At 45.3% G+C, this 25,024-nt stretch overlaps 1 protein-coding gene across 1 annotated transcript; it reads left to right on the top strand.

The window, feature by feature from the left end:
• The first annotated feature begins 837 nt into the window (after positions 1-837).
• On the top strand, positions 838-19,222 carry LOC120836817. Its single transcript, XM_040205894.2, has 6 exons — positions 838-1,090; positions 1,178-1,248; positions 9,206-9,344; positions 15,402-15,499; positions 17,116-17,347; positions 19,071-19,222. The coding sequence occupies exons 1-6, from the start codon at positions 898-900 to the stop codon at positions 19,172-19,174; spliced, it is 837 nt and encodes a 278-aa protein (XP_040061828.1). The 5' UTR covers positions 838-897; the 3' UTR covers positions 19,175-19,222.
• Positions 19,223-25,024: the final 5,802 nt, after the last annotated feature.

Here is a 25,024-nt window from a genome sequence, read left to right as displayed (position 1 = left end):
CGTGCCAATGTGCGAGGTGTGTACAATTGCTTGTACACACCTCGCTAGGCCTACTCTCTAACGGCTCCAGCAATTCTACCTTGATTGTGTTTAACTCACGCGGTTCGTGACTTAATTTATTTTCCAAACAAGGACCGGAAAGCTGCAGAGCCATATGATGTACTGTGTACAGGTGTGTTACAAAGCCACCTGTGCATTTCCCGTGGCTGGCCGATTTGCCTTTCAGCTTTTTCCGTGTGAGGTTCAGATAGATCGATAGATATTTATTTATACGTTAAGGTACACGCTGTTGCAATCATCAGTTCGTCGAGAAATATTCGTTAGTCTTCGAGGCATTTCACGTGATGAAAGGTTGTCGGGGAAACGTGCTTCGATAAAACGTTTGTCGATGAAACGACACTCCGAAGCGTTTACGCTATAAAGTACAGAAACAGAAGGACGACCACTCCTCTGTCGTTCAGGTTCTGTTCCTACCTCCGAGGTGGAAACTACAGGGTGCAAACTACAGCAAACTACTCTTTTTTTTCTTCCTTTCTGCACACTGCAGAACGGCGGAGCAAAGGATCACTTCGAATAGTTTAAACGCGTACTGACAGACACCTGGCATTTCTAATCTATACATTTTAAGCGGCTACAACAGTTGACATTTTTAATATGCTCTAAGAGAGCGAAAAAAAGAAATTAGCAATATATTGCCATTTTTGTGTTAAAGGAGAGCGCACAATGCTCTAAAAAAAAGTTACCGTCTGCCAACACTGGTGTCAAACATTCTTGTCTAACCGTCCAACGATCCAATCCAATCCAGGAGTGTTTTTGTTTGCACGCGTGTACCTTGTCTTTTGTCAATTTATCATCTTTCATCTCGGTCATTCTTGGCGGCACTTGCTGTTTGCAAAAATGAGCCACCTTTTAGTTAGGTGGGTAAATACCGGAAGGACTCGCGTGTATGATGTAGTTAGCCTAAGGGACTTGGTAGATACTAAAATAGGCGCATTAATTTTGCAAAATTCGAGGGATTCGAATATATTCAACAAAGAAGTACAAGTCAGGTGGGAGGGAGAAAAACACCCAGCGAGGATCGTGGCTATCGGTAAGTTCGCTCCGTTTCTTTACTAAATTAAGTTGTAATCCTCATAATTTGTTAGCCTTCAATTTCATTTTTTTTCTCTTTGAACAGGTAGCCCCGCGCAGATGGAAAAGAAATGCAAGCTAATGATCAAAGGAGCTTGCAATGGAGCCGGTGACCAGGTAGTACGTATGCACGTCACTCATATCCGTCAGATATTTGCTTTGATGTTAACGGGTTCCGAGTCCCACCAGAAAGAGAGAGGGACGGAGGATATAAGCGCGGCTTCCTAATTTAAATGTTGTCTAAACAAAAAAAAAAAAAAAATGAAATTAACAAGAATAGCGTTTCTTTTTTTCAAGATGCAACTATCATTTTGTAACTTCAGCACTGGTAATTTCAGTTTCAATTATCCCAGGTCGAGAACTATACTTCATTTCAGCTTAAGTCCAGATGCAGCCGATGCTACAAGCGCAAGCTCCTGGCTTTCAGCGTCGCTGCCAAGCATGCGCGCTTGTCCTATACAAGCACTGTTCAGGGCCACATGCTCGTGATTGTAGCTTTGGCTGCTTCTGGGCTTAAGCTGAAACGAAGTATAGGGAAGGTCTGTGGCTGTAACGAACCATACAAAAATTCCCAGTGTGCACAGTGCTATTCTTGGGTACTATCAGGTTCGAATGAACTACAAACAGCAGAGTGTGTGGCCAATGATACATGCTGCACCTCCTGTAGGCTTCTGTAGACTGATAAGACAGGTAAAACTGCGTGTTGGAGGGTAGGGCGCTGCATTGGTGGGCTCCCCACTCCAATGGGTTTGACCCTTACTCAGCACAACCCAAGCTTCAATGCTGTGCCGGTGATGTGCTGGAACTTCCATTATAGCTTAGAGGTCGCTGCAAGCGTAGAACTGCCTGCTTGAATCGTTCGTCAGGCCGAACAAGTGTCAGCCACCCTGAGCACTCGGGAAAACGAATGGGCCCGTGTTTCCTTGCGGTGGACTTCCTGGGTGGCGAGGTCTATGGCCGTCTTTCCAAGAAGCCATTCTGCACAGAACAAAGTGTTGAAACAACACGAAACGAACAAATACTCTGCCGCAGATTGTGGTAGTGGCCATAGCCTCCACTGCAAAATTGCTTGCCGACGGGTTCGTGTACCGTGCGGCTAACTCGGCGAGTCTGCATCCCGGAGCTCGCTCCTGGGTCGCCAGGAACGGGATTTCCTGTGTCCTGCCACAACCTCATGTTAATCATCTTCCCCATTGTGACGGTAGTATCCCTTCAAGTCAGCGATGCGAACCGGGCCAGACTCCTCGTTTGAATCTCGCCGAGTAAGTCTAGAAGTAAGACACGACGCTCGCGTCTTTACCGCATTCGGGCCCCCTCAACTCGTAACTAGCGATGCGGCAAAACCACTAGCTGCCTTGCTCAGAGGGTGAGTTTCCTTCAGGACTAGGTAATGATGGTGTAAACCAAGTCCATCTGTTGCACAAGCGAAGGAATCCAAAGCCCGAGGTGGGATTGCCATATACCCTACCTGCAGTGGCGTTACAAGGGGGGGGGGGGGGGGGGGCGGACCACCCCGGGTGCCGCGCTCGGGGGTGTCGCGGGCGGGCCATGCGAGAGCGGAGGGGGGGGGGGGGGAGTCGCGGCGGGCTACCGCCCCGCGTGCTGCTGACCCTCGTGACGCCACTGCCTACCTGCACTCCACAACGGCCGCGTATACCGCGTGCGACTCGATGTAAGCATCTGCGTCTGATATCTATCGCGGTCACGTGAGACGAAGACGAGGCTCAAGAAGAGCACGTGCGCGCCCGTCTGGTCACACTCCGATTCCAAAACGCCATGAGCAATGGCTCGCTTCTTTCCGACTTGAACTGTACATAGTGTAAATAAACGCAGATTTAAAATACAAAACGCCATTGCTCATGGCGTTTTCGAATCGGAGTGTGACCGCTATCGCGGGTGCGCGAATGCTCTTTTCGAGCCTCTTCTTCGTCTTGCTTGACCGCGATATATGTCAGTGTCCCATTCCTTCTACGTGCAACGAGCTCTAAGAACTGATCGGTCCTTGGAGGGGGCGGCAGCTCAGCAAGCAAGCCCGCTTGAACCGTTTGCGCCTTAAGGCAAGCTGGACAGCTACAAGCCCACCTAAATGTCTACCGCCTCATCCCTGACAAGGTCATGGCGCGACATAACTAATGAAAAGTCTTGCTGTCACTGCCACGACCGGCCAGAGTGAAGTCAGAAAAGTAGTCTATAAATCTCCTTCTTAGCTTTTTAGGAACGACCCACCTGAAGGGAGAAGTGTTCCTCTGCCCATCGTTGATTGTTGGGATGACGCGAAGCAAAAAGCCGTCTTGGCCCAGCAAATACAAATTGTAGTACTCATTAATTCGCCTGCCAGCTTTTCCGGTGTCAACTGCTTCTGCTACGAGTTCTGGCTGTTTCCCCTCCTGCCAGTCGTTATCCTGTCTTCCAGCAAACATGCGGTGCCACTCCTCTGCCTCCGAAGACAACTTTCTTACATCTTACCAATGCTCCTCGCCACCACCCCGGTTGTATCACCTCCTCCCAACCACTATTTTGGGGTGCTGGAGAGAGTGCGTCCTCAACCTCGTTTTTCGTGTCCTTTCGGTTTTGACACGAGGAGACACCTGCTGAGCTCTCCTGTGTGACAAGTTGCCAAAATTCCAACAGACTTTGTCTAACGGGCATCGTTAGCGTTAGTGGACAACCCGCTCAACGAATCCGTGGGACTTCCTGAAGACGACTAGAAGCAGAGACATACCGACTGGGCCCCACATTGGATGCGCCAGTTGTAGTCTTCTTTTTGTGATCTCGCTCTATAAGAATCGCTCCCTATCGGTATTCACTTCGTTCATCTCCCAGGGAGTGACACGAGACAATGAGATGACAGCGAATGGGTTTACTGTACTTCCTTATTGCCCATCGTTCAGAGCCGGCAGTCCGGGTCCGTTGACCCTTGTTGTTGCCCTTAGTTCAGAGCTCGCAGTCGGAGTCCGTGTCCAGGCCTGCGAATCGTCTTTCCCATGCCAGGGCTGGATTGGCCAGCTATTCTGGGCTATCATGGCCCGAGTCTCACCGCGCCGCTGTGAACACACCGGGATCGTCATGGCCCAGGTTGGTATGGCCAGGGCTCGCCGTTCCCACCGGTCCTAGTCGGAACCTCGCTCGTGGACCGCTCCGGGGTTGCCATGGGGCAGACCAGCCAGACCGGCCCCGTTATTCCTGCCCTGCCCTGCCCCAGCCTCGATCGGCACGCTCTGTCTGGCGCCAGCTCGTGTCTTCTCGGCCGACCGCCTGTCACGTGCCCTCCACCCCGTCTTCCACGCTAGTCTCCTAAAACGTGTGTGTTTGTGGAGCATGACCGCAGCGTCCTGCTCTCTCGTAACTTGTGCAGTACATTTTTTTGCTGTAATGTGCGTTGTGATTTCCTTGTGAACAGTATAGCAAAAACTGTACAACACTTGAGGCAGGAGAACAAGAGGGAACCTAACATGGCTGTTGACATCTAAATGAAGTCAATTACTTGGCAAACTTTTATATATCGGCTCCCAGCGTGTGGCGCTGGTATTGGAAAAATTCAGGTACACCAGCTTCTGCATTCACAAAACGTTTTAGCAAAGTTCAGTAACGTTATCATTGACAAGTCACATTTTGCTGGCAGTTTGTTTGTGCAGCGAAGACCTGGGGAGCTTGATTAACAGCAGTTATCACAACCATGCAGATGTCCTTGTGAAGGACTGCGAGTGCATGGCTGCTGCAAAATAGTGAAACAGCGTGGATGGAAAATAGCATGTATATTGCCAGAGAGCCTCTGTACAAAAAAAAAAATAATGAACAGATAGCGAACACAAATGCTGCAATCGACAAAAGCAAATGCCTCAACCCCACTGTGTAAGAAAAAAAAAAAATTCTGCACAAGTTCGGAGGGAGCATAATGCTGCAATCATGTTCCGCTGACACTCGCGCGCAGCAAGCAGCTTGCTCCTGCTGCAAGCAGCAAGCTTCGTAGCGTGGCTCGTGCCGAGCCAAGGAGAGTGGCTGAGCAGCGTCGAAGCTTGGGTAGTGCTGGGCGAGGGTCAAACACACTGGATTACGACGCACCCCCTTGCACCGTGCTGCTCTCCACCCCACAGTTTTATCAGTTTCCAAAGGCCTCCAGGAGGTGCCGCATGTGTTGACGGCCATGCAACTCCGCTGTTTGCTTTTCATTCGAACCCGATAGTACCTGCATGTCATTCTGGACGTATGCTTGAATTCCCCAAAGTGAACATTCTATATATGTAAGCAAAATAATGTGCTTTTTAATTTGCTGTGGTTGCTTCACATCAAGATTTATGGTTAAAAAGACAGAAGGGCGGGCTAGCGAATCAGCGGGGCAAATTAATTTTTGGAACAATTTATCTGTAGGGTGTATTCAGGTGCGGTTTAGGAGAGGTGTGTTCTGGGAACTGCACCATCTTTGTGTCTGCGATGGCAGACAGCTACGCCGCCGTGCAGCCCCACTGTTTGGCGATTCTTCCTGTGACACCCCGCACGAGCGATGGACGCTCTACGCAGCTGCGGTGCATATTCGCAACTCCAGTGCGCCGCTCGCTCTCCCGCGGACGAACGGAGAACCAGAGGAGCGGGGACGGCAGCGGTGGTGGCGGCGCGGAAATGGTGGCAGGGACTGTCGGCCTTGATGCGTGAAGCCCTTTTAACGAAAATAGTGAGCGCGTTGAAAAAGGTATTCTCGTGCTCCGCCTTGCAACAGCCTTGCACGAAGGACCGGGATGTCTAATTTCATTAGGGACCTTTCGTGTATCGCATACGCTGCGGATTTCTGGTCTTGTGCATGGCCGCCAGCTCAGTCTGTGTTCAGCGTGACGGAAAACGCTACCGCTAATAATGAAGAACTTTATAGTAAGGTATATGAATAGTCTATTCTTTGCCATAAGTAGGAGAAAACTCGTCGCGCAACGGTATATCGATCAATACACATCGGGAATGGGTTTGCGTTTTAAGACCGTTACAAGGAACATGACCATTTATTCCAAGCACTTTAAAAAGACAGAATACCTGTACTTGCTTTCAGGTAATTACAAAGCAAATAAAGAAATGCTCGAAGAATTTCAAGCGCGTCTGTGTTGGCCAGCCGTTTGTGAGGAGAGCTTAGAACGCGCAGTTTTGGGCAGAGGGCCCGCAATGTTGCAAATAACACGGTACGAAAAATGTATGGTATATTAAAATATTTATTTTTGATAGAGCAATAAATAAAACCCCTAAACACGCCGATTATGTTAATAGGCATTTTTTGCATAGCGTACAACACCCCTAAACTTCAGTTGGACGTACAGCGCACTGACGTTCAACCGGTGCTACCAACTTTCACAAGCGGCTTAATGGCGAGTTGTGCAACTTATTAAAATAGCTTAAGTAAGTGTAAATGACCATATAAAAAAAATGTAATCAGGTTTTTTAGGCTTCACTGCAAAACCTCAATGTCTTTTTTTTTTTGGTATTCTTTGATGCATACTTTACCTGTTTAATATCATATTGCGCCGCCATCAAGCCTCTCGTAAAAGTTGGGGCCGTCAGTTTGACGTCGGAGGTCTGCACGGCGAACTGAAGTTTTGGAATGTGGTATATATAACAAGAAGTGTACGGACTACATTTTTTTTTAGAGTGATGAGCACGGCAACGCTTTTGGCGTGCACTGAAAATTGTGCTTTAAAGACGCAGCGCGAGCTTACGGTTGTAATGCTACACCGCACGTAACAAGCTTTCTATCAATAACAATAGAGCAGTATGATTACGTGTTGCAATTCACAAAAACAGGGACGGTGAGTTGCGAGTTGTGAGGCTGTGACGCGAAGACACCAATGCTGTGAACGCTGCTCTTCCGAAGCTTGACGGTCACCGTGCACGGCTCTCTTTTTAGAGCACTAATTGCCAGGCAAAGCGCAAACATATCTTCATCACCCTCAAAAATATTCGGCCAGAAACAGTAACGTGGCCAGTGCTAAAATGCGCTTGCTCACCTCAAAGCTTCGCAATTTGAAGTTTCTGCAACTTCTAAATAACAGCATGCTCCTTTTCCTAACGTGCATCGGCATCTCCGTCACTCTGACCGCTTCCCTAACCGCTTTGCATTTGTGGACAAATGGGTAAATTTTAGCGCGCTGAACAGCGTCGGCGATCAGGCGCACGGGATATCCTGGAAAATCTATCCCCGTCTTTCCGCCATCTTGGAACTACCGCCTCGCCACCTATAGGGCGTTGGAGTTGCGAATAGTTGTATAGTTGCGGCAACATGACAATGTTGTTTTCGGTAAGAAGTCCTTCACCGCTGGGCCCTTAAGGTGGACAGCAGAGTGGAATGCAGACACTACGAGTAGATGGATCTGCAGCATCAAACCGTCTGGTAAACCGCCGAAATATCTCGTCTAAGACAGCAAGCTGCGGCCGCAGGTGAAAATGACTGACACCCAAATTTACCTGATTGTAAGGACAGGTTTTGTCCCGTGCCTGCAATTCTTTTAAACGGTCGTAACCTCTAGTGGATGGGTTCAGGAGTTGTCAGTGAAAGCAGTGAGTGCGGAGAGCGCAATCGTCGTCTCGCAGGGGAGGTTGACTTCTGATGATTTACTTCTAGAATGTGAATGCTTCTCTGATATGTCCAACTGCACAGTGTGCTCTGTTTTCTGTTTTTGGGCCTGCATCGGCGTAGTTTGCTTTTGGCAGGCATTAATTGTATTTCACATGCTTCAACAGCGGGCTAGGCCTGTCTTGCTAGTCAAGTTCAGTCGTGATTAAGGATAACTAAGATACCTGTATGCAAGCTTTTTACCGGAGGAGCAGTAGCAAACCAGCATGGAGATGATCCCATTCATAAGCATGTTTTCTTTTGAGTCATAGCAATCTCCAAGCTCTCTTTGGCTGGCGGTGATAAAAACAGCTGCATGACATATTCCACGAGGAGTTGAGTGTATCATGCTACTCAGTGCTGCACGGTTCTTAGAGAGGCACTAAAGTGTGTTTTGAGATCCTCGTTTTAAGGTCATAACTCAATCTTCGAGCTCTGAGCATCCTAAAAAACCCGAAATTACATTCATGCGTGGCCAATTTGCATATTAAAAAGTAATAAAAGTTTGCAACACTTACCGTTGCTGCAGAATGACAGATGGCGCTACTGAACCTTCTTGTACATAGTCGACCGGCGCTCGTCAGCCACTTGCAAGCGACAAGTTGACGAGTGGCCGACCAGTCCCGCTCGTCCACGCGGGAACCCATCGCTTGCGAGTGACCGACGTGCGCCGTTTGTCGTTCGACCATATTTAGCAAGGTTTGGTAGCGCCATCTGTCATTCTGTGCCAACGGTAAGTGTCGGGACCTTTTACCGCTTTTTTAATATGCAAATTGACCGCGCATGAATGTAATTTCGAGTTTCTTAGGCTGCTTAGAGCTCATAGATTGAGTTATGACCATAAAAAGAGAATCTCAAAATGCACTTTAGTGCCCCATAAAGGGAACGATTAACCTTCTAAAAGTAAGTCGAGCAAAGATGTGCACATATTCCAGAGTCGGGGGGGCATGTTAAGCCTGCCTCACCTGCGAGACTACAATCGCGCACCCTGCATTCACTGCTTTCATTGACTCCTGGACCCGTCCACTTGTGGTTACAGGCATTTAAAGGGCTTGTGCGAGCGACAAAATTTGTCCTTGGGGTGACGTAAACCTGGATGTCTGTCATTTTCACTCACGGCTGCGGCTTGCTGTCTAGGATGAGATCTTTTGGCGGTGGACCGAACGAATCCACACCACAGATTTCAACCTTTTCCTAGTATTTCAACCTTTTCCTCGTAGCGTCCGTATTCCCATTCACTGTCCGCCATAAGAGCCCAACAGTAAAGAACCGCTTACCGAAAATAACACTGTTATAGTGCCGCAGCTATACACTGCACCGTAACACTGCAGCTGTGTAGAGCGTCCGTTCCTTGTGCGGGGTCTCACCGGATGAACTGCTGGGCGGTGTGGGCTATCGCATACACACAGATGGCGCTGCTCCCAGAATGCACTACTTCTAAGCCGCGCGTGAGACACCTTATGTGAAGATTATTTTTTATTTTTTCAGGTGGATTATTGTGAGAACTGTGCTGCACTAGAGCAAGAGAAGAAATCCCTCAAGAGTGACATCGATCACCTCCAGGAGGAAAATGCGAGACTAAAAGCCATTGTGGACTATGTGACTTCACAAAGAGATGTAGTTGATGGTAAGTAAGGCTCTGCTTGTGCAAGTTAACTCGAGCAGGACACCTGCTAACGTGGGATATTTTACATGTAGTGACTACAGGGCAATGTGAACAATAGCTATGTTTAATCTATGTTAACCGGAAAAGGGCGGGAATTAAAACCTGACAGAAGCTTTCCTCTGGTGCCACGAGTTCCTCAAGTCGGATACCATTCTAATTCTTTGTGGTGTTGCAGTAAACAACCAGGCATGCAGCAGACATTTGATGTACAGGGGCCAACCAATTGATACTTTACGCTCATGTTACAAGTGAAAAAGAAAAAAAAAAACAAAAAAACTAACCATCGGAGCATAAAAATGTATGCTTTTTGTGTGAGGTGCACAAGATTATTAGGTGCCGTAGAACACCAGCCCCTTGCTCTAGATCCTTTTTGACCTCTTTTTGTTAACTTTTTGCCCTTTCAAAATGCATTGCAAGAGGACCTAACCATGCACCCAATCTTCGAACACTGTCGTGACCTTCTGCTATAGTCACCGTCACCATGGCAATGGATCGCTACTTGAATGGACGCATGCTGGCACTATTTTCCCAGCTGTTCTCTTGCTGAAATCACCGCTTGTCAACTTTGGTTGCTGGTTTGCCTTGCTTGGAGAATCTGGTGGCCATGGTTCATTCTATAGACCAACATGTGGCTCTGATGTCATGCCTCTGCGGTGGTGCTGTTGTCGCCACGGCACATGCACAGAAGCTTCAGCTCACGCGAATCTGGTTTCTGCGCTCGCACAGTGCCCACACCTGGTCTGGGCAAATGCGGGCTTGTATGTAAACAGTGTGTCGGTCTATAAGCATGGCTTTCTGACAGGCTGCGCTACGCTCGGTTGCCCCCTGCTTTGCTACGCTCTACTCGGGGAGTCTAATATAATCACAGCCTTGAGCTTGTGTCTAGCCTCGTCAAAACCGCCAAAGGTCCGGAGCTAGGCTACTGTATGAAGTGAAAACTAAGAGAGAACGCTGGCAGCCGATTTGATTGCTTCCATCCGAGGCAACCGCCGTCTGCTATAATCACCACTTCGTTTTCCTCAGACGGTGGTCGAACAAAGGGTGTTAAGGCGCTGTTATATTTTGACGTATGGCGCGCGCAAGCGAGCACTGTCTAAAGTCTGTTCCATCATGCTGGTTGCACCGTGCAAGCCAGAAACCTCTTCTGTCTACACTCCAACTTTTCCTATGGCGCGTTGCTACCAGGCGCATGCGCATGCTACCTCGAGCGTCCACAGTTTTTGTTCCTACGAAGCGCCGGTGTCTGGCCTTTGGCGAGCGCGCACACAATGCATGCTGGGAGGTTGATCCTGTGGTTTTGGCGCGGCCGGCGCGAGATGGCTCCACTCGCATTCTGTGCCGGCGTCGCCCATGCACGCCGAATGCTGCCAGTCGTGTCGGCTGCGTCAAGGCTTTGGACTCTGGAGTGGCTGGCTTTCACCAACGCAACGTCCCCATGCCGCATGCGCTCCCCCGTCTGTTTTGTTGGAGTATAACAGTGCCTTTAATGGTTGGAGGCTTTGGACGCTTGGCTCCTGCGTGCATACATTTGGCAAACTCCTTGTTGCCATGATGATGGTAGCCTAGCAGAATACTTTATAGTGAGGAAGATTACGGTGTTATTCTGGGATCCGGGGCACTGCTTCTTGGGCCGAGAACTAAATTTCTTTAATGCCTATTATTTTAATGGGCCTTACACGAAAAACCGGTTTTTAGTTGTGTTTAATATGGTGTTTTGAGAACTTGATAAAGTATCGGTGTGTTAAGGGACGGCGGTCTGAGTTTGTACAGGGGAGCGCTGACTAGAGCACTAAAAATCCCACATGCAGTGCTTGTGGCATCATAAGCTGTCTGGATCGAAGTTGCAACGAACCACTATTATTTCTTCAATTTTGGGGGTGGCTAGGTGTCAGGTGCCATCAGGACACCTGTGCAACAGGTCTAGGACGAGTTACCCTAAACAAAATAAACCAAAAAATGGTTTGGGGGCTTTGCTTTCCTGGAGAGGCAAGCACAAATACAAGTCAGTGCTAAGGTAGTGAAGGACGGTCAACCAGAGTAAGGCAGCAGTGCACCAACAAAATCTGTTAGCCCAAGATGCACTGTTAGTGTGCGGCTTATTGATGCTGCAAATCTTCCCTTGCATCTGCGTAAAATCATGGCTGGTAATCCTCATCTTGCTCCCAATGGCCTATCGTGCCAGGGATGGCCCACGTGGGATTGTTATCGCTTCGGCCAGCTTGTTTAAGGGGCCCTGCAAGGACGTTTTTACTGGTTTTTAATTTGCACCGAACCTGAGCGCACTGAACGGAGTAACTTAATGAAACTTTTTTTTTTCTCGAATTTCGCTTTATTTGAAAAGATATAGGCATAGTAAAATGACAAAAACAAGCAAAAAATAACCACCTTCATGACGTCCTTGGTTGCTTGAGTGGCTGTGAACTAGAGGATGGGCTGAGTGGGCTGAGTGAGCTCAGCGAGCGCTCACGGCTGCCGCACTCCGTGTCGACGGCGCGAGAGGGCGCTACTAAAGCATGTTCTGGATAGACTGTACGCAGCAGTGGGCAGCCAGAGTAGCTTTCATTACATTTGCTGCGCAATTAAAAAATAATTCGGCATGACACTTCATTGGCCACAAACGACGGCAAACACGGGGTGAAGGTCAGTTCAGAATGGGAGACACTTCGCGCTGCCATACCGCGAAACGGCCAAACCGCAAGATGAAGCTGCTCGCCGAAGGCATTCGGAGCACTCAAAGCCGGTCGGATCCTCCAGTCCATACAACCGCAGCACCGCCGTGTACATCCGGGACTTTTCCGTGTCGGTGCCTGATCCCACTACTCCTTTCTAGTATGCGCCTCCTTTTCCACCGCTTGGTGGCGGGTATGTCGTCGGGTCATTTCTTGTTTCCGTACTTTATAAACTGCTCTTGTTTCTTTTCTGATCTAAAATACTGAACAAAAACTACTTTTATAAGTAAATCAAATAATTTGCGCCACTTATATTTTGTATTTCGACTAAAAAGAAGCTTTTAGCGGCTCTGACCAGTAGTAAGCCCAGCACCAAAGACGTCACATATCGCGTGCTTCCGGTACCGCGGGTCGCCCCCGTTGGTGGAAGAGGTGTTTCCGTGTCGTCCGGTTAAAACATGATGCACTGATATTTAGTTACTCTGTCCGTGCCCGCTGACTTGCCCAAACCCCAAGAGACGTGGAAACCGCAAAAAAGGTAGACGCTTAAATGTGATTGCAGGGCCCCTTTAAGCTGTACTAGCTCATTCTGTCCTCGCTATAAGTCCCCGCCCTTAAAAAGCCTCTGACACGGGAAAAAAAATGTTTTACATGCTAGGTGCTAAATTGTGTGTCAGAACATCCCCAAACATTTGTGTCACTCTAGAGTTGTGCAGTTCTTATTTTTATTATTATGAAAATATGAAGTCCAATTCAAAACGCCCGCCAGTTCAGTGTGACCTAACATTGCACCACAAAATGTCGGGGCGGTCAGAAGGAAGGAATCGACCGACGTCACTAAAAGTGGGTTCGCCGGAAGTCACGCGAGTTTCACTTCACATGTCCTCCGCGACCGCACCAAAGACTTTAGTTTTATTTTTGTTATTTTGGTCTTCTCCACGAGCGATTGTAGAAAAGAAAGAGTCAGTTAAACTGGCGGGCACTTTGATTAGGACTTCATATTTCTGGTTTCTATGGAAAAACTGCACGACTCTAGAGAAACTATTTTTTGGTGATGTCTGATACACCATTCTAATGCCTAGCATGAAAAATGTTTTTTTTCTTTTACATGTCCGTTTTTTTGTAGGAGTCATAAAACTATTTTTTTTTACTTGCACTAAACACCACATAGAATTGCTCTCTAACATAATTAACTCAATAAACATGCCTTAGTTTTTTATTCTAGCCAATAGCTATTTCCAAAAAGAAATTGAGAAATATGAGCACCTTTAATTCCCTTAACTTGAAGCCAGAAAAAGCGGCCACGGGGCCTGATGCCTATCTTATGCAGCCAACATTAATCATAGCCACGCGCTGAGGCTGGCAAAGTAGAGGACGCGTGCTATGCTCCAGGCATTGTTAGAGTTCGGCTATTCTTGTCACAGCAGTCATTGGGCATAAACCACTACCCGATTGTTCGCAGAGGCATTGATTCTTGCAAGCCGAAGTCAAGTGCTCGCGCAGTGCTCGTTCCAATCTATAAGCCGCACTCGACTGTCGTCAGAATGGTGATTTTGCTCCTACAATTACATGTCAAGCTTTGCAAAGGCAAGACTGAAAGAAATAGTCTTCTTCTATCTTTGCAATTTCACCACAACAAAGAAGCTTTCGAATGAGTGGCAGTTTGTACGAGTATACTTGGGCCAGACTAGGACCAGTATGCCTCTGCAACGTCATGAACATTCCAACCCGATATTGTTTCATGATGCCTTTAAAGAACTCCGCAAATTTTTCATATTCACAGATGTGCTTCGAACTCGGCTCAGGACATCAATAGACACAGCTGAATTTGTAGACCGAATATAATGTTGAACACAGCTGAATTAGTAACCCAAATTTTATGTCAAAATGCCACTTTGTTGCAGTGTCATTGAATCTCCTAATGTGGTCGTCACCCATTTTTCAGACTGAAAATCTCTACTGACTACATTAAAAAAATGACGTTGGCTATGGAAACAGTGTCACAGTTTGGGCTGTGGAATTTGTTTCCAGCTGGGTACCAAGAAGTTTGGTGGTGTGAAATTAATGCCGAAGACGACGCTTTCTCCAGCATACAAAGATGACACTCTCTGCCTGTGACGTCATGCCATTGGAAAGTGCGGTAAAATTTAAAGTTGGTTTTGGCATTGCACTTTTCTTAATAACTAATATTGATTTTGAGATGATATATACTTCGCTTGAGATAATATATAATTTGCTGCAAAGAGTGAAGCACAAGTATTCAGAAAAAGCAGCTGTCTGGATAGCTAAAACATTGTCATAGTTCCCTTTTAAAAACCATTGCATCTTGTGCACCTTACAAAATTCGAATTCCGAACGTGCATACTTGAAATTGGGCATGCAATGTCATTTTACATCTGCTCACTTGTGCGGTCACTCATAGGTGGTGTGCTTATTGCAAAAATTCTGGAAACACGACAGAGCAGGCCTCGGGGAGCAGTACTGCTGCCGCAAAGATGAGCTTTGATAGGAAATAAAAACAGATGTCCAAGCCAATTTGCACTTTGGAATGCCATTAAATGCAGCCCATGGCATACATCTTTCTAAAATGGAACAGTCAGCCACTTATTGATTGAAACCACATATTTAAGCATAATAATTAAAATTGCTATATATTAGTTAACAATTAACTTAGCTGGATATTATTAATTTTCCTAAATGGACCTTTTGGGAGTGACCAATGAGACACTAACATTTCTTTGTGTGCCACATAGTTTTCATAGGAATTATTTATCCAGCATTCCATGAAACGGCCATATACCGTAAAGTCCTGAGAGATGCCCCACCCTCGAAAGATAGCCCATCCCTATTTTTGGTTTGATTTGCTATTTTCTTTTTAAACACCGAAACATAGCCCACTCCTAGTAATAGTAGTGTTGGGATCAATGATGGCCGCAGCGTAAATGCGGCTAGTTAGCTATGGCGGGATATAAGCAAACATTGCTGACTGGGGAGTACAGTCACCTTTGCTTTGTTGCCCCTCGCCACCGTAACAAGCTTGGAAGGGACACAACCTAAAAATAGCAATTTTTTATACTTTTCTTCATTGCACACCAAAAGTTAGCCCACACCATGTTTTCACCCGATTTTCTCTTCATGTTAGGTAGGCTATCTCGGGATTTTACAGTAGTTTGATGGTGTCACTTTCGTTTCAATGTCTGTCGTGAAATTTCATACAGATAATACATAACTTGTATTAAAGCAAGGCACTTAAGTGCAAACAGCATTGTGTTGCAAGTACCAGCATTTCTGTAATATGCTGCTATTGCCTTTTATTTGTGTATGATTTATTTATTTTCTGATGTCCCAGAACTGACGATTGCGGTCCAGGACCTAAAGAACCTTCGTGAAGAGATGGAGGATGCTCGGGTGCAGAGAGCGCCTGAAAACCCTGGAGCCCAGGCAGAGGTATGTGAAAGTTCTTGAATATTTGGTGCAGAAATGTTATTGATAATGGACCCCTTGCAAAAACTGTAAAATGTGGTGCGTGAGGCACTGTGACACACCTGTTTGCCTCCTCCCTTGCTCCCGCTCCCCCTGGCACAGGAAAGAGCTACTGTTTCAAAATGGGTTTCGTTTTGAACGGCTTCTCTGAATATTTTCTCCAAATGTACTTCTGTTGTGCCATGTTAATTACTTGTTTTGAAGTGGTGGGAAAGCAATTTTTTTTGGCAGGTCAGTTTACGAAGTTCACTGTAGACATTCTCAACGAAACTGATGGAAATGGTAAAGTGTCCATCAGTTTTGTTGGGAATGTACCCCCCCCCCCAATTTTAATTTTAAAGGAAAAAGTATATTTGCTACATTTTACAGTCTCTTATCCAGGTTTGTATGAATGCCGAGCGAGCTCCGCATTTATACATGGTTGTTGTCGCAGCAAATGCCAGCTTGTGTGCAAGAAAGATCCCGAGCTTCGCAACGTCTATAGTCCGTTGCAACTTAAGAACAAAGGGCGAGGGTAAGACGGGCTGGGGAGGAGGAAGCAGACAGAGTGCAAAGGAGAGAAGGAGGTTTCCCTCTCTCTTCTCCAGCGTTCCGTCTGCTTCCTCCTCCCCCGCCCATCTTATCCTCGCCCTGTGTTCTTAGGTTGCAACTGACTATAGATTCTGAGCACCTGCTCAACCAAATACTTTCAAATGCTAACAAAAATGGTAAAGTAGAAAAAAAAAATTTTAAAATCCTTTGGTGGATTCTTAGAGAATGCATTAGCATGACCCTTGGGAGACGCTAAGGCTGTCCCCTTCACTTTTCTGTATTGGCTTTCACTTTTGCTTCCTTTATTTTTTGCTGCACCTTTTTGGCTTCATTATGGGGCCAGCATTAGCATTTCCCAAAAGGGGATGTGTGTGGCGTTTCCCAAGGGTCATGCTAACACCTAAGGATCCGGCAATGGATCTTCCTTTATTTTCTTTTGCTGTCCACTTGGACCAGCACTAGTACTTGGTTCACCCTCCATTTTGTAGCACAAAGCAAGGCATACGCGCTCCGCACACCTGCAACTTCAGACTCGCCCCAGCATCTTCCGCCTTGTGACGACGCCTCCCTCTCGCCTTTGTCCTTCACTACTCTTCTCCTCCCTATGCGGTGCTCTTTCCTTTCCTCTGTTTTGTCTACAGACGAACGCCATCAGCTTTTTCCTGTCATGTGGGTATTAATGCTAACGCAGTAATAAAGCATCTCCAGTGTATGGTGTAGGATTGCACTGGAGTGTGGAGATCTAGCCATTCATGCAATTTCAGAGGTAAAACATGGTCTGCCCAGGATGAAGGAACGTGAAATAATGCTTCGCTTAGTCCACGCTTTGCACACGATCTTGCAACATTTTTCTGGACGGGTCGATCAATGCCATGCCACTCGTTCTTTGGACAGCAAGTTTCCTGATTGCACTGTATGGATTGTTGCATGCCGGGATTGATGGAAGTGGTCGAAGGGACAATGATGTTGATGTTAGAATTAGCTTTAATAGGTGCTTTTTATCAACATATCAGACCTTGAGCGATGGAATTCACTCTGATTACTTACAGGGCAACGAAGACGAAGAAGATTTGGGGGGCATCAAGGTCAGCAGGGCTTTGCTGCTCCTTCTAGACATGGGTCCCACAAAATCACCAACAGTTTATGCCCGGGAGCTTCTAAGGTTGGTCTTCAGCTCGGAAGAGCTTGTCGGAAAATCAATCACGGGCAAGCAGTCCAACGCACACAAGGACAAGCCGGCCAAGCCACAGCTTGACCCAGTCCGGGTAAATGCTGTGATAAGTGAGTATGAATATCTGCAAGTTCTGTTATAGAAAGTGAGAGAATGCATTCAGCAAAATAAGTTTGAAAATTTTGGCTTGAATAAATCTTGAGGTTGAATCGAGAACAGTATACTCAATTGAAATCTCCTGCATACATTGAACACTGCAAAGGTGATTTCTTGATTTTTGTCTTCTCATGACTGCTACTTCTGCTAAATGAAACAGCTTTGACTGTTTTCTTGAGGGTCCACTTGAGCACTACATGTATGGAAAACCTGCATTTACTTTTAGATATTGCCAGCTGTCTAAATCCTGGCTCTGTTAGTTTGTGCCAACCAGGTCCCACCTGACCTTGCAGCAACCAAGCATGCACCCCTATTGTCTAAGCATCCTCTTCCTATTATGATCTTGAACTATGGTTCTGCTTTTGATTGAGCCCCAGCCATATTTTCGTTTAATTTAGATTTTCTGTGGAATAATTCTTTTTTTGGGTGGGAAAGTGGGGGGGGTATAGGACATGATCTGTACTTTACGGTAGGCTGACTGGACATGTATTTAGGCGTAGCATTGCCTCATGTTTAGAAATTACTTTCAAGTGCATTGCATACTTCTGACCACACAGTTTCAAAAACCTTCACTACTGTATTATCCGAAGAGATGACCCATCCCCAAACAATAGCTCATCCTAATTTCTGGCATATTTTTTATGGCTAAAATTCAATTATCTTTTATACACTGGAAGTTAGCCTCACTCATTTTCATCTAGTATGCTCTGTTTTACTAGGTGAACTGTTTGATAATGCCATGATCATTTATTTAGAGATTATCAGCTCTTTCAAATTGAGCACTGCTCTATAGTCAGTGACTGGTTAAAAGTTCTCTGGCTGGGGAGGAGGAAGCAAACAGAAGAGAGGAGGAGGTTTCCTCCTCCCCCCAAGCATTTTGTTCGCTTCCTTTTCCCCTGCCCTCCTTTCCCTCTAAAACTTTTCTTAACCTGTAACTGACTATAGTATGACTGAGGTAAGTGTAGAATAGTTTTCTGTAAATGTGGTACAAAATAACATGCATATTGTGGAGATTTTGTAAAGGTTTGACCTTTACAACAAACATTCACTGGCACTGGCTTGTGTGAGTTAAAAAAGTGCTGATGTCATGTTTATGTCAGATGTGCTGTGCAGTGGTTGGTCTTGAAATGCCATTTTAAGTAACCGAAATTCGGGGGGGGGGGGGGGGAAGGAAGGAGTGTGCTCAGTCTTTGTGAAATGACATATGCTGCACGTGGCTTCACCTCCGTCACTTAGCAAATAAGATGCCAGTGATGATCTCTAAAACTGGCAGACAGCACACTTGCTTAACAAATTTGTGTGTCTATCTGAACAGCCATGTTCTAGTCTAGTAGTCTGCAACACCAAAAAATAGTGCTTGAATACTTTTTTTTCTGGATAGTTTCAAATGCTTTCTTTTATTCTATTTCTATTTTTAGTAACTAGTAACATTTATTTTTAGACAGCACTTGAAAGATACTATCAAAATTCCTGGCCGTAAAACTATCATATGGTTAAACCACTTGTGGGACTGATTTTATGAGACGGAAAAGAGCCTCCATACGTCACTGACCGAGCCCATAACTAAATTGTCAACTGTTAAATAGAGCATTTTCCAATCTTTTAAAATCTATGCTCACAGGTAAATGTGTTTCTGAGATGCAAGTATTTTTGATATCTTCATGTCTGCGTTTGCAGGTTACACCTGCAAGAAGTTCAAGCTTCTCAAAGAAGGGCCAGTGAGGACGTCCTTGTCCTCGTTGCTAAACAAGGAGGCAAACAAGGAAAAACCTTGTGAATAAGTCTTTTTTTATCCTACAGTCCTTCGAATAAAGGTGACAAAAATATTACTTTTGTGTTTGTTTTTGTTACCTGGACGTTTCATATATAGCGTACCATAGAGAGGCGAACCAGCACAGGTTTTCAAAACGGGTTTGGAATACCAAAGCCTAAGGAAAAGGGGCAGCCAGCTAAGAGAACCTTAGGATGAGCCATACAAGACCATACACAAACTATACATGGTTAAAGAAACCAAAGAAAAATCCACAGGCAGGTATAGCTTGCTGGCTAAAGAGAGCCGTACAGTGAGCCATAAAAGATTCTTTAGAAGACCATACAAAAAGCAATAGACGGCTAAAGCAACCAAAGGAAAATCTATAGTCTGCTGGCTAAAGAAACCAAAGGAAAATCTATAGACAGCTATAGCCTGCTGGCTAAAGAAGCCAAAGAAAAATCTATAGCCTGCTGGCTAAAGAAACCAAAGGAATCCCTATAGACGTCTATAGCGCACCGGCTAAAGAAAGCCATAGAAAAATTCTTTAGCCAGCCATAGAAAAAGCTAAAGACTTTTATAGCCAACCAGTGATAAAGCCATAGGAAAAGCTAAAGACGCCCATTGGCAAGACCATAGAAAAAGCTAAAGACAGCCATAGAAAAAGCTAAAGCCGATTGGGCCAATTTTCTATAGCCGACCATAGAAAGGATTTTCTATAGCCGACCATAGGATATTTTTGTATGGGTAAGGTCCTGTGTGGTATCTGTGTTATGTGATATTTTCTTCTCGCAATGTGATCGGGAAATAGCCAGTATACTTTGCAACAGCCATGTATCTCATATATTTCGATATGTTCATGATTACCTCGTTCTCTTTGAACATCGCCAAGGTGAGAATGAGACGCAAATATTCAACATCATTCGATTTAACTTGTTAGAAAATGGCCAGGGCCTCAAGTTCACCCAAGCATCACCAGTGAACTCCATCCTCCAGTATTTAGATCTAAGACTGGTGCTCTGTGACAACCACACTTGTTGAATGTATTCCCCTCGATCAAAGAAAGGACTTTTACATAATAATCCGGCTCATTCTAAAATCATTAAAAGAGGAATTGCAAAAAACATTGCCTGAGTACAGCTCTTAAAAAAATCTTGCGTACACTCAGCGGGGGAAAGCTTCAATGCTCAAGTACAAAGACTGAAAGCATCGGGATACTCGGTTCGATCACATATGATGTCGCGAAATCCTTAATGACCTCAAATAAAAAACGTGACACGGAAAAATACAAGACACACCGACTGACTGTTCTGCCATATTGCCGCCCGCAGGGCCGAGAAAGCAACGCTCGGTCAGGGACTACGAGAAGATTCGCGTTCGTTCTCGCGGCAGACGTAAGTTTCCCTCTGTTTTCTTGTTTCCGAAAATCCCAGTTTATCCTTGCCCCGAGCGTGCGACGCTCGAACATTCTTTGGCGAAATTTCGAGATAGGGACGCACTGTAGATAAGCAGCTACCCGCGACCTTGTCGAGTTAGTCTCGCTCTCGCTCTCTGTCATGCCGCCGAATCACCTCCCGCTTTTCTGCTGCCTCGACGCTCTTTCTTTACTTATTTTGTTTGGCACAAGTACGCCAATTAAACCTTTATTTTCAGTTCACGGTTCGTCTTTTCGTCACCTTCATTCGTGGCAATATATACACCGCTTATCCCACAACTTGAAGAAAACCGTCACTGAGTTTCAAGTCCAAGTCGTGCTTTCAGCTCCGGGCAAACTAAATAAGGCTCTGCCCTAAGATCAACTGCCAACAGCATCAACAGGCAGAGTGCAGTGCCGAACATCGACTCAGATATGTAGACTGTCAAAGTGGAGTGGTATACCAAATACCCTTTACTTGCGGGAAAGTATATGTCGGTCAGGCGGGGCGGTTATTACGAGATTAAGAGAACATGCTCAAACATTGAAATCAACACCAGTCGGACATCTTGCGGTGCATGTCAGGGACTGCAAATGCTTACCATTATTCAACAACACTAAAGTTCTGAAGCGGTTCCGAGACAAAAAAAACATTAGAGAACTGTACGAGGCTCAAGTCATCCTCACCAGTGGTGAAAAATGCACAGGAGTTCCATCAGTGACCCTAACACACACAAAAAAAACTTCAGTTCCTTCGATGTTTTCCTTGAAAACGAAACACAAAAAGACCTTCAGTTCAAGCGGTGTTTTTCTTGAAGATGTTTTAGTCGTTTGCTCTGTGTCCTTTTCTTTCTATCACTGTTTTTGTTTTGTTTTATAGACAATTTTTAAGTGACAGATACTCTGTTTTTAGGTGAAGTGAAATGATTTTTATTTCGATTTCTAAAACTAAATTTGCTTTCTTAGTAGCGGCAGTGAGTTTATTGTTATCTTTTTTCCTCCTTTTTCACTACACCTTGTCTTTCTCTGCACGCTCTTTTAAACTGACAGTTGCAAGTAAACGCTCTGCCCTGTCCCCTTCTTCTATTCTTAGTCATTTGCGCTTTTTAAATCATCGTCTAAAATCAATTAACTTAAATCTCTTCCGCGTATGTATGCGCGATATTTATGTCTTTTTAGCGAACGGTAAAACTGGACCAGACGTATAAAGGACGATGCCAACGTAAACGATGATGATGACAATGATGTGGAATAGTCCTCAAAACTCCACCGAATCTGGAACGTCGTTCTGCACCGTGCCAAACCATAACAGTCAGTGGCGGAGTTGGGAACGTCGGGGGGCGCCACTTTGGGGACGCACAGCCTCCAGCACGCCCTCGTTGCCTTTGGTCATGCATTGGCTGCTCGAGCACGCTTAAAGCCCACGGGACCCGCTATATATCCAAATTGGGAAAGCTAGCGCGGGAGGCGAAGTTGCCGAAAAATCTCCCTGACGTCCTCATCGTGTCCCTGATTGTAGCCAAACGCCAAACTTCTCACGCTGCTGATAGTATAACGCCTGTGAGTGCAAAACGTACGGGACAGTATTTACTGATCGAGAGTTGAATATCTCCAGAACAAGATAAAGAAACAAATGTTTGAGCAGTTGTGGAAATGGCTTGTGTCACCTATCGTCACAAAGCAGAACGACAGTTCAGTTTCTGTTTCATCTTCTTGCTGACGGCATGCGTTGGGAAAGTGAGTGGTGATCTTTATTAGTTGAGCGGGGTGTTTACGTCATTTGCGATTGCTAATCATTACGCCGGTACCTATAGAACGAGTTGAAGCCTCCGAATGTGGAAAAGTAATATTTCGCTGCTGTATAATACTATTTTTCCCGGGGGCTTTTATTACCTCCGCCAATTTGTGAATTTTTTTTCAGAATCGTTTTTTTGGCAACAGAAACGTTCCCGAAGTTGTCAGCTAGCGAGCAAACGCAAAGGCGTAAGATGATTGTTCGCACGATGAGTTTTGCTTCCACGTCTATGCGACTCACCAAAGTCGCCCTAAATCGCTCTGAGCAAGCAAGGCGAAATAGGAATCGCTTTTTACTCCAAAAGCTCTTTGGAAAGTTTTTAATAACGTCGCCTTTTTATCTTAGTTTTAGCAGGTGACACCAATCTAGTTGATCTAATCTTTTTCTCGGGAGAACGAGATAAAGCGAAAATCTGGTCGACTCAAGGCCTCACAGTATTGTCTCGACTGTTTTTTTTTTTTGTTTTTTTTTATATATCGTAGCTGGCTCCTGGAGCGGAATGTTTATAGTTCGATTGAGGCTTTGCTCTTTCTCGGGTGTATGTTGTCCCAGTATAATGAGAGTTTTTATATATACACTGAAGTAGCCCCTAGTGTACTACAGTAGTCCTAATCCCGGATTCATCCCTTGTGCCAGCATTAACGAAGCTGTTCCAGGCATCCGAGCGGTCTACGTCTTTCGAAAGCGTCTAAAGTAGGCTTTTGGCTGCTAGAGCTTTTTCATATAGTTACATATAAATCCGTATTTCACTTATGATTTTCGTAAAAACATCCACCGTCGCCTTACCTTGATTTTTATTTAGGAATAAACAAAATAAGGAAGGGTTTGTAGAAAAAAAAAGAAAGTGACCGAAACAAACAGAAACAATAATGTTTTCGTAGAAGTGATGCCGTTGTTAAGGGGATGTAGTCACGTGACCAAATCCTGTTAAACTTGACGGGTGATGTCTCGCCTTTAAATCTAGCAGGTTTCATTGGCTCTGAACATCTCAAACTGAGGTGGCGTTTGCAATAATATAACCACCGTAGCCGGACTCCCACGCTAAAGCCCTTTATACGTTATCTTACGCGGGTGGTTGCCTGACTCCCATTGGCCGGCGAGAAGGATCTAGTGTGGCTAGATTTCAGCGAGTTTCCAACGGCTCGAACGGTGGTTACGAGATTTATGGGTCGCGTTTGCAATACTAACTTCAAGGAGATAACGAGAGCGTTATTCATCTGAGAGCGTCTCCTTATCTGAGCCCGACTTTTTCCTAGGCACGCGACGACCTAACGCATGTGCGCTTGCAACCGACGTACCCACGAGACTTGTTACATTAAATTGCAAACGCTTTTCGTGGTCTGAGTCGGGCACCTCTTCTTAAACCTGCAAACTTCGATAACCCAAAAAGAACGAAAGATAACATAGTTATTGCGCCTCATTGCTTTAATATAGGCCTTGTTTACAAACTCTTTCTTTCTTGGTAAATGTAATGACAAATAAACTGTGTGTTTATGAATGCTGTATATATTAAAAGTGTGAATTTTTTTTATAAGAGTTTTATAACTTAATTGCGCTTGTACTTTTAAATTGCCTACCAACCTGCTTTAGCCTCACGGCTGGCACTATGCATTCAAATAAAATCAAGAAAATTTATGCTCTCTAAGCCGAGCATGCGGTCATAGTGACAAACAACCAAATGGCGTTCTCCTTGAAAGAAAGTCGTGTTATGCTTACCGATAAATGACCCAGGTACCGCCCGTTTCTTAATCCATAGATATTAGTTTGCATCGGAACTTGGAAACATGCCCTTTGATTGGAGCACTGACGCATAGGTTTTGACTGCGATATATTTATCGCGGTATTATCTAATGTATGACATCAAAAAGACAGTGAGTTGCGACTTAAAATTATAGGTTTTGATATTTTTCTAATTATTTGGCGTTAGAAACATTTCCGCTAGTCAACACCAGGCTGAATTCGAGGCGTGTGCAATTTGAAATGTCAACGCTTGCGGACTGTTGAAATTTCTCATATGTACTATAAAATTTGTTTCCGTGAAACGGTTAAAGACTTTACGCTGCTTTATTAATTATTTCAGGGGATAGCCGCAGTAGCAGATCAACAACTAGCATGTGTCCATTCGTTCGCTTCACTCATTACTACACACTAAGTTATCGGATTGTGCTGACGTGCTAAATGTTCTCTTATTCTGATACTTTTTGTTTTTTTGTACGCAGACTACAGCACAAAGAAAAAGATGAATGCGCAAGAGAATCTGTGAATTTCGAACATAACTAGAGCCCCAGACAACGGAAGGAGAAGGAAGACATAAGAGCGCGCACACACACCGCCTTTAGCTCAGCTACATTTTGAGTCGACAACGAATCTCCTTGTGCGGAAACAAGCAACATTGCCAACGGTGTTCTTTGTGAAAGTTGTAGATAACTGGAGGAGGACGTCGCTTTTGTCTCCATCTAGATGTAACACTGAAGGGGTTTAGAGTGTCACGTTCCCCCTAGGAGACGACGGCGTATTGGAGACTGAAGTGACGCGCGAAAGTAGAAGGAAGAAATCAATTTTATCAGACACACCAAAGGAATATGAACGTAAAGGATAATTGAAAAAAAAGAAACAAATGATGGAATTAAATAAGAAAGGTCTCTAGACGCACAATCAGCTTGGTATCCTCT

This window comes from Ixodes scapularis, unplaced genomic scaffold, assembly GCF_016920785.2.
Source record: "Ixodes scapularis isolate PalLabHiFi unplaced genomic scaffold, ASM1692078v2 PGA_scaffold2__306_contigs__length_199485367, whole genome shotgun sequence".
In the NCBI taxonomy this organism is placed as follows: Eukaryota; Metazoa; Arthropoda; class Arachnida; order Ixodida; family Ixodidae; genus Ixodes; species Ixodes scapularis.
Note: the sequence above shows the minus strand (reverse complement) of the source record. Positions and strands in the feature narration are given on the sequence as shown.